Raw genomic sequence first — 15,571 nt, 5'->3', positions numbered from 1 at the left:
TTTCTGAGTTCGAGGTCAGCCTGGTCTACAGAGTGAGTTCCAGGACAGCCAGGGCTACACAGAGAAACCCTGTCTCAAAAAACAAAAAACAAACAAACAAACAAAATCCCTAAGTAGCCACAAAAAAAAGGTAGAAGGCAAAGACCAAAATTCTCAAATTATTAAGATTCGCTAAAATAATTTAATAAAAATTTAATAAAAAGTTTATATCTTACATTTGGATTGCATTTGTATTTCATTTGAAAGAAGGCATCCACATGTTTAAAGGAAATACAATAATGTGTTCATAGCCAGTATGGTTAAACTCTCTAGCTTACATAGCACAGCTGCTGAAGACTTAGAATCCCCATCTGCAGACCACTGTTCTACAGACTAGATAAGACACAAGGTACCACTTAAGTTTTATTCTAGTAGCTGAGATAAAGAACAAAACAACAATAATAACAAAAACAAAACATTTATTTCAAAGTGAGAGCGGTGTCAAATAATCCTCACCAGAACTATTTTCTAATATAAATGAATCAATGCTGTAATTGTCAGTTCTTCAGATTAGGTAGCCCCTTGCTAATTTATACCAAAATGCACAAATTTCATTCTCTGTGAATTTCCACTGCTAACCAAAATCCAATTAAAGTCATTCAAGACAAGGAAACTTAAGATTTACAATAACACTAATGCATTTATATTAAAAAATTTTCTGACTGCAACAGAGGAGTTAGGTAAAGGAGTGAAGAAGCTGAAGGGACAAGCTACGCCATAGGAAGAACAACATTACTAAGCACCCCCCCCCCCCCGAGCTCCCAGGGACTAAACCACCAACCAAGGAGTACCCATGGCTCCAGCAGCATATGTAGCAAAGGATGGCCTTATCTGGCATCAATGGGAGGGGAGGCCCTTGGTCCTGTGGAGGCTCGATGTCCCAGTGTAGTGGAATGCTAGGGCAGTGAAGCAGGAGTAGGTAGGTGGGTGGATAAGCTCCTTCATAGAAGCAGGGGAAAGGGGAGATGGGATAGGAGGCTTGTGAAGGAAAAACAGGGAAGGGGAATAACATTTGAAATGTAAATAAATAAAATAACCAATAAAAAATAATTGTCAAAAAAAATGTTCTATTGGGAATTATTTGGCACCTAACTTTGTAATAAATGTTCTTTAAATCTCAGCTGTGAAAATAAATCCCTTGTGCTCCATCCAGTCTCCATAGCAGTGGTCTGCAGATGGGGAGTAGAAGTCATTATGACACAATGTTTATTCCATCCAACGTTTCAGAAATTTTGTTTTGATAAAATAAACATAAATAGTTCATTTACAACTAATACATAATTGCACTACACTGTGTAATACAAACACTCAAGATTTGGCAAAAAGTTTAAACTATTTTTTCGCTTTCTTGGTACTCATAGTACTGTAACTTTCATAGTTAGGCCATTTCGATAAGGTTTCAGAGTGGTAAAGAATATTAAAGGGAAAATACTCAAATTCTCCATTAAAGTTCCACAATCATTTGGACAAAATACTCAAAGGCTTTTACAATCCTTATTGTGGGGAGGGGGTAGGCAGGTAACTATAATTTATCTAGTTATGAACAATTTTCTTAGCCACTTAGATCACTTGGCTCTGTCTGTCTACAGTATATTTACTTAAAAAAAATGTGATGAGCCACACATCAGAAAAATTTGAATGGTTCCAAATATCATGAATTTAATTTTCATTATAATAGTTTTAATAGGCTATTTTCCAAAAATATTCATGAATAAACATTTTTTAGATTCTCAACACTGCAATTCTAACACTGCTGTGACCAACTTGTACATGTATAAACTAGGTAGAATAAGTCATTACCTCTCAATTAAAGACTACCACTGGAGGGGTAGCAATTTTAACAACGACACATATAAAATGGAGTGATAAGACCCATTAATTTGTATACTGGCTTTAATAAACTTTTCAGTATTAGTAAAACAAATGCAAACTACAGCTTGCCCCTTGCCTTAATAAATTAATATGTAATAAGAGAAGGAAACACATTAAATTTTTTAATTCCTTCTCCAAAACAATGACTAAAAGAAGCAGTGTTCTCTACAAGACAGTAGGGTTCAGTAAAGACTGTGAAAATGTACTGTGACTATTGTATTTACTATGTCAACAAATACATCCTTAAAAATCCCAAAATTTATGAGTCATGGGAAATAAAAATTACAGGACTTCAAAGAAAGTAAAGCTGATGCATGAGGGAATGCACGGCGAGAAAGGGACAGGTGCCTGAAAGCCCTCTGGCACTCGTGTAAAAGATGAAAAGTCACCAGATGCATACAGTATAAAGAAATGAAAAACAAAATTGGAAAGCTTTCAAGCTACATTAAAGTTATTAGAAAATATACCCAAAAGTAAATATCATTTTTAAAGTAACTTCAAAAGAGACACGAAGACTCTCATTTATTTGCTTCAAATGTAATTTCTTTGCCTAAAAGGAAGAAGATTTTCTCCTCACAAAAACAATGCAAAGAAAATGTCACCATTATATGGCTCTCAGCAGGAGCAAGGCCAGGCTGTCTTCACAGTTGTTCTACAGCATCACCCATAAAATATAAGCAGGAACAAGAGACTGAAACCAAGTCTCAACATTTGAGTCTACCAGGCTAGAAACTGTAACAGTAACTACTTCTGAGACCAAGTAGGGTGAAATATGAAAATAAACACTCATGTTATACAGAGCTTTTAAAGTTACACCTAAAGTTTAACTAACAAGATTCCTTCTAAATCTAAGTCATATTTTAATATTTTTAATATGATACAAATGATGTATCCCTTTAAAAACTGACATAAGAAAACATGTTAAACAATTTTTTAAAAACAAATTTATTTTGCACCATTTAAGTAAGAGTGAAACCCGCAAACTCAACATTGATAAGGAAGGAATTAAAAAAAAAAAAAAATGTGAACACAGCCTCATAGGTGCTACCAGAATAATTGGCTGAGTAACTTAAATTGGCTGAGTAATTGTGTGCTTCTATTTTCATATTGACTGAACACAAACCAGGCATTTGGGAAGAAGGAATGCAAAATAGAAAAAAATTACACCTACCATATATGGACGAGACTGGCCCATTGTCTTTATTGATGATTGGTGTGGTGTGTAGCTCAGCCTGCTACATAAAACAGGCTAATGAAGCCACGAGGAGCAAGCCAGTAAGTAAAATTTCCCCAAGGCCTCTGTATTAGCTCCTGGCTCCACGCTGCTACCTTGATTTCCCTCAGTGATATGACTGTGATATGGAACTGTAAGGTGAAATAAACCCTTTCCTTCCTAACTTGGTTTTGGTCACAGTGTCTTATCACAGCAATAAAAAATGTAACTAAGATAAGTTGAGAGAAGAAAGATGGATACTGGCTTAGAAATGCAGACAAAATGGGTAGGAACACACTGAAGTCAGTTGAATTTAGATTTAATTGTGCTTATTTCATAGACAATTTTGGGGAAAAATCAGACTATTTTATTTATTTATATACTATTTGTAATTATTTTTATGGTAAGTAGATTGAATCTGGGGCCTTGAACAAGCTAGGCAAGAGCTTGACCAATAAGATATATTCCCAGCCCTTATCAACTCATTTATTCTCTGTCCTGTGAACAAAACTCTTCAAGCAAAAGTGGTGACCATTGGAAAGGCATCAGTGGAACCAAAGAAAAATAGCATGTTCTATTATAAGAGAATTCTGATTACTGTTATTTTCTTTATTATCTGAACATTAATTAAATGCCATACTAGGTATGACTCTATTAACTCACATAAAAATAGAGAATACTGGCAACAATGTTTTATTGATAATTTACAATTACATACTGCAAGTCATCAGCTTAGGAATATAAATAGAGCAGAAGGTACATTCTTTTAGGTTTGGGTAAAATATTCTGTAACTAGCCTTAAATTCCGATTGTTTTATAATATCTGTTACCTTCTTTGTCAAGTTTTGTCTGGATGATCTGTCTATTGATGAGAAAAGGGTATTGAAGAATACTACTATCAGGATGTAAGGGTTAATATGTGATTTAAGCTGTAGTAATGTTTCTTTTACAAACTTTTACAAACTTGGATACCCTTGTGTTTGAGGCAGAGATGTTAAGAATTGAAATGTCATCTTCGTGGATTTTTTTTCTTTGATGAGTATGAAAAGTTCTTCCACAAATCTTTTGATTAGTTTTACTTTGAGGTCTATTTGATTAGATATTGAATAGGTATACCAGATTGCTATTCAGGTGTATCTTATTATATTTGGGTATATCTTGTTCGACAGTTTGCTACATGGTCGAATCTATTTGAATGTTTAGGTGTGTTTTTAGATGCAGCAGAAAGATGGATCCTGTTTCCATACCCATTTAGTTAGTCTGTCTCATTTTATTGGCGAATGGAGACCACTGATATTGAGAAATATCAATGACCAAAGACTGTTGACTCCTGTTATTTTGTTGGTGGTAGTGGTAGAACATACATTGTGTTATGAATAAAATCACATCAACATTTCAGTAGATGCAGGAAAGGCCTTTGACCAAATCCAACACTCCATCATAATAAAAGTCCTGGAGATATTAGGTATACAAACCTCCACATAATAATGGCAACTTACAGCAAGCCTATAGCCAACATCAAATTAAATGGAGAGAAACTCAAAGCAATTCCACTATAATTAGAAACAAGACAAGCTTTGTCCACTCTGTCCAAATCTATTCAAGAGTACTTGAAGTCTTAGCTAGATAAGTTAGACAACTAAAGGAGATCAAGGAGATACAAATTGGAAAGAACGAAGTCTATGTATCACTATTTTCAGATGATATGTTAGTATATATAAGTGACTGTAAAAGTCACAGCTGGGAACTCCTAAAGCCAGTAAACACTTTCAGCAAAGTAGTTTAATACAAGATTAACTTCTCTTCTATGCTGGCTGCCTGTAAGATAAATCTCTCTCTTGGGCTGGGTCTGCTTCCTGTTTGCAGCTCTCCATAGCTGATATCCTTGACTCTAGCATGTCTCATAGCGGAGACCTCACTTCTCCAAACAGCAAAACAGGAGGGAGAGAGGACCACTGAGAGTGCCTTCTGCTCTTGTCCTTAGAAACTGCCTGGCTAAACTGAAGAGTAATGAATGATCTAATTTCTTTGGCAGAAGAGATTTAAGGACAGACTAGTACTGATGACTATGAGTAATCACTCTTATGCAGGTCTACAGTAAAAAAACAGCAAATGGGCAAAAAGAAATGCAAAATATATAGTTTGAAGAGACAAAAAAAACCATAAAAGTCAAGGTATTTTGAAACTTCAAAGTCTGCCCTACTTACAACCTATGACACAACTCCTCCAACAAGACCACACCTTTTAATCTTTCCCAAATAGTTCTACCAACTGGGGACCATATATTTAAACATATGAGCCCATGGGGGCTTCTCTCATTGAAACCATCAAAGAAATGCTTAACAGTAAAATTAATAGTAGTTATATGTAGATGAATTAACACTATTCAGAGGGCACTGGGAAAAATAACATTTTGGTAACACAGTATAGCATCAAAGGAGAAGGAGCTCAAACCAGGTGTGTTGGTGGCATACACCTGTAATCCAAGCACTTGGGAGAAATAGGTAGATCTCTGTGGGTTTTAGCCCAATTTGGTTTACGTAATAAAGTCCAGGACAACCAAAGCTACACAGAGAAATCCTGTCTCAAAAATAAGCAAACCAACCAACCATAAACAAACAAAACAAAAAACAAAAAACAAAAGAACAAAAACAAAAGAAAAAAGAGAAACGACTCACTTTCTAAATCTGTCACACAATGACCAAATATTTAAGAAAAAGTCCATTTTTATTTCAACTAAATGTTTACATAGACCTCAAAACAGAATATGAGAAACTGAGAAAGTAATTCATACTGCATAGACTTGTCTCTCTCATGAGTTTCCCACGTATTTATATTTGGGCCAGAACAGACAGTAGTGTTCTCATGCTTTACATAACTTCTGTTCATGTTTTAATACTTTCCAAACACATGCATGAAAAAAAATGTACTGCAGTTTAGTTTCCCTCAATGCTATTTATTTTGGGCATTTGTTTATAAAGTCTTAAGTCTACTGTATTTACAAGGAAATGAGTATATAAAATTTTTGCCAGATTTCTAACTCATTGAAAATACTGAGGTCAAAATATAATGAATTTCCTTTAGAAAGCATTTCTGATTTGTTATTACAAGGTGCTTAAGTATCTCTTCCAACTGCAACTATTTTAAATAAGAGTTTAGTGTATATTTTCTATTTACATCAACAATTTACATTTCATGTACAGACTCATAAATGCTGACCCGCAGTTATGACTTTTAGAAAAGCTAACTTTTATTTTTTTCCTTGTGCCAAGACACATTTTTTTTTCAAAAAATAAAAAACTTTATCCTTGAGGAAGATAAATATTTTGGCTTAGTACTATTTTGTTTTGTTATATTTCATTTTAAGTGTCTTTCCTATTTTAAAGTTATAGTTGGCTGAAAATTTCAATTTTTAAAAACGCATAACAATTTTTATATTATTATTTGAAGGGGTTTTTTTTGTTTGTTTGTTTGGTTGGTTTGGTTTCAGTTTCTCAAGGCATGGTTTCTTTGTGTAGCCTTGGCGGTTCTGGAACTCACTCTGTAGAGCACGCTGGTCTCAAACTCAGAGATCTGCCTGCCTCTGTCTCCCAAAGGAATGTACCCCACCATGATAGGCTTTCTGAAACAGTTTTTTTAAAGGTAGACCCTTTTAACGATAGATATGAACTCAGAAATCTTTCTGCCTCTGCTTCCCAAATGCTGGGAATAAAGGCCTTGCACCACTATGCTTATTACTTGAAAAGTCTTCAGAAAAGTCACTTAGATCATTTCATTCACTTATACTTTAAATGCAAATGTAATCAATGAGGCATATCTGTGAGTTCTTCTCTTAGGAAAATCAAACATCTGTATTTGTAATTGTTACTAGTTAAAACACAAACCAGCCCCATGTGCCATAAGGTTTTTCTATATAACATGGGCTGCCCTCACACTTTATTCCTCCTGTCTCAGCCTCCCACATCTGGTAGTGCAAATATGCACTACAATATCCAGCTGGACTTTATACTGGATTTCAGTGCGGCCAAGATTTTTCTATCTTTTAATGTAATAGTTGTATTTTTACCAAATTTTTATTTTCCTGCCACTGTTGATGCAAGCATGAAAGATTTTTTTTCATATTGAACATACTATTCTCTCAAACTTTTAAGGAAAATTTATATTCATGATATATACAGAATAATCATAACATTTTCATAAACTTCAATATTTCATTTCAAAACAATAAACCATCCAGCACACTTAATGCCTTTGGACATAAATGTGCTAGAGCCTATGCACAGAGGTCAGAGGACAATCCATGGTGGTCAATCCAGTCCTTGCTTTTCTTTCCATCTTATTAGGCCCAGAGATGAAATCTAGTGAAGTACAAATAGTCTACAACTCAGCAAATCTCTATTATTCTCTAAATGCTTCTTACCATACTACACGGGGCATTTACAGGATTAACTAAAATGAAGACATTAATAGAAAGCCAAGGAATGACTAAGAAAAAAAAAAAAAAACAAACAAAAAGCCAAAGCATGATCTACTCTTCCCACAAGAAACTGTCTGTCAAATTAAGTGAATTACAGCTATATGGGTCTCTATGCATTAATCAAATTAGTAAGGGTTTTATTAAATGCTCCCAGGGACTAAACCACCAACCAAAGAGGACCCATGGCTCCAGCTGCATATGTAACAGAGGACGGCCTTGTCTGGCATCAATGGGAAGGGAGGTCATTGGTTCTGTGAAGGCTCAATGCCTCAGCATAGTGGAATGCCAGGGTAGTCAGGTGGGAGTGGGTAGGCACATGTGGGAGCACCCTCATAGAGGCAGGGGGAAGAGAGATGGGATCAGAGATTTGTAGACGCGGGAAACCAGGAAATGGGATAACATTTGAAATGTAAATAAAGAAAATATCCAATAAAAAATAAATAAATATGGCTGGAAAGATGGCTCAGCAGTTAAAAGCACTGATTGCTCTTTTGAAGTTTCAAAGTTCAAATCCCAGCAACCACATGGTGGCTTACAACCATCTGTAATGAGATCTGACTCCCTCTTCTGGAGTGTCTGAAGACTGCTACATTGTACTTACATATAATAAATAAATCTTTAAAAATACATACATACATATATACATACATACAAGCAAAAGAATCAGTAAATGTTAAGTGTACTAATGTTAGTAAAAAAAGAAAAAATATTCAGGTCACCAAAGAGAAAGAGTTTAGCTTCTCAATTCACACAGACTTAAACTTGACAAACTAAATGCTATTCATGAATACACAGGTTTGAAACACAAAGGGAAAGATTAGGGACTGAGATATATAAAACAGAGAGGAAAGGTAATCTCGACAGGTAAGCTTTCTGAGGGAGGCACAGGAATCTACGGCTTCAGTGATGTTGTGTTTTTTAGTGGAGCATTTGATTACACTGGTGATCACTATTACGCTTTTACTTGAACCTACAAACTAGATTCTCAGCTAAATAGAATACGCTACATAACATAGAAAACTGATTCCATAGAAATACTTAAGAGCAATATGGACACTTGGTTGACTTCCAAGTGTATGTTTATGCTATAAACCCTTTATCTGCTTGAAATTTTTACATTGGGATGTCACTGAGACCAATAAATGTAGAATAAATACCGTGTTTCTTATTGGAATCTTCTTAGGTTCTGGTGGGACATCCTGTGGCACAAACTTCACTGGCTCCTTAATCTGTCTCCTTGATCGTTTTGTTCCATCTGGTAAGGTTTCCATGGCCATCTCTGCTTCCATGTCGCTGCTCCCTGCCTGGTCACACTCTGAGCATTGCCTGAATAAATTTTTATGAAAAATTAAGGTTATAGATCTCTTATCTTCTGATTTTAAGTATAATTACTATAAACATAAAAAGTATTCATACATGAATATGCACACACTCAAATACACACAGGTAGTGTGGCAATGACAAACAGAAATATAACTCTACTCTTGCAAGAATGACTACCATGGCTATATTATAAAAAGCAATTCAGTGTATACACATATTACAAGAACATATATAACAATGCTGTTGTGAACCAACACAAGTCATAGATCATTGACTAAGAAGGTATCTTTACTTTGGAAATGATACCTTTCTTTTGAAGGTGACATATACTGAAGTCTTTGAGGGATATTCATTCTTTACTCCTTTTAATTTTATTTAATGACAGTGTGTTGAATATACCATCTGGAAAAAAACTCTAGAAAAGATCTGCGGAGTTATGGGGAAAATAGTCATTTTACTCAGTAGGCCAAGTAAATCCTTAATAAAATATAATTTAAAAGGATTAATAAGTAGTTTTCCAAAAGTCTGATTTGTAGTACACTAAATTATTTTTATGATATTTACTTTATGTGCTGATATTTGTACCTTCAAATGTAACTTAAAATTCAAACATCTCTAAACATTTATCACTTAATTCATTCTATCAAAATTTTTATTTTTGATATATGAATACCATAGACTTAGATTAAGCTTGTTTTTACTCTTTAATCTGAGATCTTTAATGAAGCAGAGATCGAAGGAATGGCCAACCAATGCCTGGCATAACCTGACACCCATCCCATGGGAGAGAGCCAACTCCTGACAACACTGATCCTCTGCTATGACTGCAGACAGGAGCCTAGCATAACTATCATCTGAGAGGCTTCATCCAGCAGCTGATGGAAACAGATGCAGAGACCCACAGCCAAATATTAGGTGGAGCTCAGGGTGTCTTGTAAACTAGTGGGGGACAGGATTGAGGGAGCTGGAAGAGTCAAGGAAAACATAAGACCTACAGAGCCAGCTATCCAGGGCTCCCAGAGACTGATCCACCAACCAAACATTATGCATAATCTGGACTTAGGTCCCTACACATATATAGCACATGTGTAGCTTGGTCTTCAACTATGGGTTGCTTAAGAACTAGAGCAGGGGCCCTGTCTGACTTGGACTCTTGTTGCCAGTGTTTGGATCCCCTTCTCCTAGCTGGGCTGCCATCTTAGGCCTCTCTTAGCAGGAGAGGATGCACTTAGTTCTGCTGCAACTTGATATACCAGTGCAGATTGGTACCCAAGGTAGAGAGGGATTCCCCTTCTTTGAGGAGAACTGGAGGGGCAGGAGAAAGGGAATGGGAGACTAGAACTTGGAGGAGAGGAGGGAGGGGCTGTGATCTGGATGTAAAGTAAATAAATTAATGAAAAAAATCCTGAGGTTTTTAAATCCTAAGTTCCATAGCATATATACAAAGTACCACTTTTTTTTTTTTTGCTGATGCAATCATATTAACTGATACAATGTAAGTAAATACATAAAATATAGATTTACTTTTAAATTCCTATTTAAGTACAATGGTAACAAAAAATTATAACATGAAAAGGAACTGATTAGTGAGAAAATCAAAATGTTATTTTCTAATGAATTACTTAAATATTCTTACAGGTATGTTCCTAGCACAACTAAAGGTGTTTTATAGATTAAAAATTCAATACCAAAATACAATCAATAATAAACTAAACTGCTATATATTTATCTCAAACCAACAGTAAATAACAATGGTGGAATTCACATGGTAAATATACTCTGAAGAGAATTTGCCAGGAAAACAAAATTATGAAAAATTGTGAAATGTTAGGTTCTTGTTTTGTTTTTTGAACATAATAAAATGTCATTGCTTCTTAAATGAATAAGCCTACAAAAAATAGCAAATTCTGTCTCAAATGTTTTTTTCTGATTTACATCCCTAAATTATATAAACTAATAACAAGATGATCATTTTTATAAGCTCAATGAGATGTTAAAGCTTATCAAGCATTCCAATACTGTGTATGTGTGTGTGAGAGCACGCACAGGCAGGCAATTGTCTCTGTATATAGAGGGCAAAATATTACCTGAGTGCTCATCTCAGGTCTCCCATTGCCTTGTAGCTTACTAATTAGGCTACACTGACTGACTAGCATGCCCTTAAGATCTACTTTCAGGCAGATCTTTCACTTGTTTGGTTAGTTACCCCAATATATTTTATATTATCTGTGGCTATTGTGAAGGGAGTTGTTTCGCTAATTTCTCTCTCAGCTTGTTTATCATTTGTATAAAGGAAGACTACTGATTTGTTTGAGTTAATTTTATATCCAGCCACTTTGCTGAAGTTGTTTGTCAGCTGTAGAAATTCTCTGGTAGACTTTTTGGGGTCGTTTATATATACTATTATATCATCTGCAAATTGTGATACCCTTACTTCTTCTTTGCCAATTTATATTCCCCTTGATCTCTTTTTGTTGTCTTATTGTTCTAGCTAGAACTCTGAGTACTATATTGACTAAATATGAGAAGAGAATAGAGGCTCCAGGGAGTGGGGAGGTCTGGTGGAATAGGGGGTGTGGGTGTGGAAACATCCCCATGGAGATGGGGATTGGGGAAGCAGAGGTGTGGGATGTGGAAAAGTCAGAGGGTGAGCTGAGAGGGGGATAATTTCTGAAGTGTAATAAAATATTAAATAAAATTTAAAAAACAAACAAACAAACATAAAAAGCTCAGAAAAATAAGGACCCATACTTTCTGCCTTCCCAGAACTGAGATTACAAGCATGCACCATGATCAAGTCTAGCTTACATGGCCTATGGATATCAAATTCAGGTCATCATGCTTGTGTGATAAGCATTGTATCAACTGAGCTTTTCCCGCAATACCCAAATTCACTTTACAAATATGGATATATATATATATATGTGTATATATATATATATATATATGTATATATATATATATATATATATATATATATATATATATATATATACACATATATATATATATATCCCTATAATATAAAAAGATATGCTTTTGCAGAATCAAGTTTTCAAATTAAAATATTTGTCATTTTATTTCTACTTTTGTAGCTACTACTCATCATTACAACATTCTGTTGAGTGGTCATTCCCAAACCCACTGAAAACTTGTTCTAAAATATTCAGGCAATAAAACGCCATGCCATGAAACCACAAAACGTTGAAATATTCAAAATATCAAAAAGATTTTGTAACTGACAATTCAGAAAATGTATTCCAATTTCAAGGCAGTTGCCACAAGTCATGTCATACATATCTATACAAATGGAGAGTTTTCACTCTTTCAGTAAGATATTGAACACTGTAGTCTTCACCTTCAGATATCTACATAATAGTATAGTATAAAAGCCACAAAATATCCAATTCAATGGAATCAAAGAGCACTTGAAGGGAAAGTGATGATTATATTGGAAATGTCAGAAGCATGTAACTGAATTCATTTAGTAATCTACAGCAATGCTATGATACACAAGCTTATTAGTGAAACTTATTTAATCCTCTATGTATTTACTTAGTATATACATTTTATCAGAGATGGGTCTTATAGCTTGTGACTCCTATATAAAAAAAAAAATCTTAAAATAACTGAAGTAATCAAAACTATTAACTGATAATAGACCAAATAAGAGTCAAAGACCACTTAACAAAAACCCAACACCAGGCATCAGAAGCCCTCTTTTGATCTGTAAGCCAGATTGTACAAGAGACTTTCAAACACTATCGGCTATTCCTATTTCCCCTGGTTGCTCCCCAGAGGTGGAAGGTAATGCTTTATTGCTGAACACACCATGTACTTCAGACACAGGGCCTAGAGGTCTCTGAGCTGAATCTAGCATGAGGAATACTTTTCACAGTGCCAGAAGATGCTATATAAGCTTCTAGAGGAGGGATGCAAGCAACAGTCCTAACCAGCTATAATGCCTATGAACTATAACAATGACCAAAATGGCACAATAATCTTAAGGGTATAGTAGCAACACTCATAAGTTGGCAATAACCAACAACTCTATGATTGGACTTAAGTCATATTCATAGGGATGACAATCATGCCTCCTACTGTAAACCTAACCAACTACCCAGAGCTAAGTCATGGATCTTAGGCCAGAACCTACAAACCAGCACTTTGATAAGCCAGCAAAATCCCTAACTACATTCTAAATATTTGTCCTTATACCCATAGATAAATGTGGAACCTCATCAAGAAAACTCTTTGGAATAGACAAAGACCAATATAGAAAAACAAAATGTAGAACTGTGAAGTCCAGTCCCAATGGATACATCTATAAAACACTTCTAACACATGAGGCTCAGGGAACACTGAAGAAGATGGGATAGAAAGATAGTAGAAGGCAGAGGACCAGAGAGTCTGCTGTGAGACTGTGTCTCCTAACAATGCCAAAACCTACACCCATGAGGTCTCATCAACATGATTTATTAAACATGAAGTGAGTAAAGATAATTGACATGCCCTAGTAAATAGGAGCAGGGGTGGGGAAGAACATACCCCTCATAGTAATGAGGCCTCAACCCTAAACAAAGAGTGACAGGCAACTAAGTCATTCTGAGACTGGGAGAGATAGTCTTCCCCAAGCAAGACCACATACACAAATTGGTTACCTTATAGCAAATGGTCAACTATGGAAACATATGCATAAAAATAACATTATACAAACTGAGCAAGTTATATATAGGAATATATGTATAAACATTTACAAATGTAACAATTAAATGATAAAAGAGTGTGGATTTGAAAGAGATCAAGGAAAGAGTTTTGAAGGAAAAAATAGAAGATGGTGATGTAATTATATTACAATTACAAAAAAACAAAAGAAAACTGTTTTTAAACCAATTAAATAAAAGAAAGTTTGAACACCAAACAACAAAATTTCATGTGAGGAATTATGCAAAACATTTACTTTCAGGTTAAAATACCTAGAGTACCTTTTCAATTTGCAACACAGTTTGTCTACAATCATTGTCAAATCATCTTTTAAAAAATATTTTACAAATAATTATGAAAGGTTATTTCTGGGTAAGATATCACACAAAAAGTGGGCCCCCCCATGACAGTTTAGGAGGAGTGTCATATACTCCAAAAAGAAAAGAGTCAGAAATGTATCAAAGTAGTGACCATTCGTCTGAAAAATGCAGAGTAAAAGACTGGGATATAAAAAAAACAAAAGAAGTAAAATAAAGAACTCATAAAGGCAAATACCAGGTATTCCCTTATATGTATATATCTAAATTGTGTTTGTTTGTATGTGTTTGTGTGTGTGTGTGTGTGTGTGTGTGAAGGCCACACACCTATATGTTTTCTTCCATCACTTTATCCTTTAGTTGTTGCTGTTGAAAAACAATTTACAATATATTTTGCTCATGCTTGTCCCCTTCCCCAGGTCCTCCAAGAACCACTTTTCTTTTTGAGACAGCTCTTTACTGTACTTAAACTCACAGATCCAGCTACAGTATATGAGCAGAGAGCTTCCAGGACCCTCATGTATTTTATTCAAAGTGCTAAAATGAAACACACCAGAAGCCACACAAAGCTCCTTATTCTGGTCATAGGGATCCAAACACAGGTTCTCAAGAAGGCATAATAAGCGCTTTAACTTACTGAGTCATCTCTCCAGGCCCCTGAATCCATAACCTTTCTAATAGATTTCAAGGATTCAGGTCCTTTTGTTTTCTAAAACAACTAGAAAAAATAAATTTGCATAAAAAATATTATTCATTTTCATTTCATAGTTTTTTAATTGCCCGTATTCCCTTTTCTGAAATAATGTCAATTGGTATATTAAAATCTGAGTATCTGGGGCTGGAGAGATGGCTCAGCGGTTAAGAGCACTCACTGCTCTTCCGAAGGTTCTGAGTTCAATTCCCAGCAACCACATGGTGGCTCACAACCGTCCGTAATGAGATCTGGCACCCTCTTCTGGAGTGTCTGAAGACAGCTACAGTGTACTTACATATAATAAATAAATCCTTTAAAAATAAAAATAAAAAAATCTGAGTATCTGTTTCTTCCTTGGAATAATTTTAGGATAAAATTCATTATAGACCTCTGATGTTTTTTGTTAACAGTCAACTTGAGAGAATCTAGAATCACCTGGGAGATTCAAGGCTAGTCCTGTGGAGGATTATCTGATTTAAATTCAATGATGTAGGAAAACCCATCTCTAGTGCATGACCTTTCTGTAGTCAGGAGATAAGGATTCTTCTGTGTTGACTTCCCAGCCATGAGGACCAGTATCCTGAACTGTAAGCAAATATTAACTCTCTCAACCTTATGTTGTTTTTATCAGGATGTTTTAACACAGCAACAAGAAAAGACAGTTTAATAAAACATCTGTAGTGATTCAACCTAACTAAGACAGTGAGAAAATAATTACAAATGTTTGTCAGGGCTGGACATGTTGTTAAGTTAGTGGAGTATTTACTAATAAACACACCAAACTCCATAGTTTGAGTCCTTACACCTCATAAACTGAGCATGCTGCCATAGGTGTACAATCCAGCACTCAGGAGGAAGAAGCAGGAGGCTAGAAAGTTGAAAGTTATCCTCAACGACATAACAACTTCAACATAAGACTGGAAAATGAGATT

The 15,571-nt window shown here is 35.1% G+C and overlaps 1 protein-coding gene across 9 annotated transcripts in view; it reads right to left on the bottom strand.

Moving 5' to 3' along the window:
• The window catches only part of Phf14 (PHD finger protein 14), a 169,153-nt gene that overhangs the window by 79,470 nt on the left and 74,112 nt on the right, over positions 1 to 15,571 (bottom strand). For all 9 annotated transcript variants that reach the window (XR_003843301.1, XR_003843299.1, XR_003843300.1 and 6 more), the window contains one exon: positions 8,759 to 8,927. Coding sequence is in view for 6 of the 9 variants with exons in the window: in XM_021190300.2 (XP_021045959.1) it covers positions 8,759 to 8,927 (169 nt within the window). In the remaining 3 variants the exon portion in view is untranslated. The remainder of the gene's footprint in view (positions 1 to 8,758; positions 8,928 to 15,571) is intronic.

Source organism: Mus pahari, chromosome 2 (assembly GCF_900095145.1).
Source record: "Mus pahari chromosome 2, PAHARI_EIJ_v1.1, whole genome shotgun sequence".
Taxonomy (NCBI): Eukaryota; Metazoa; Chordata; class Mammalia; order Rodentia; family Muridae; genus Mus; species Mus pahari.
The sequence above is the reverse complement of the archived record's forward strand: the minus strand, read 5'-3'. Positions and strand labels throughout refer to the sequence as shown.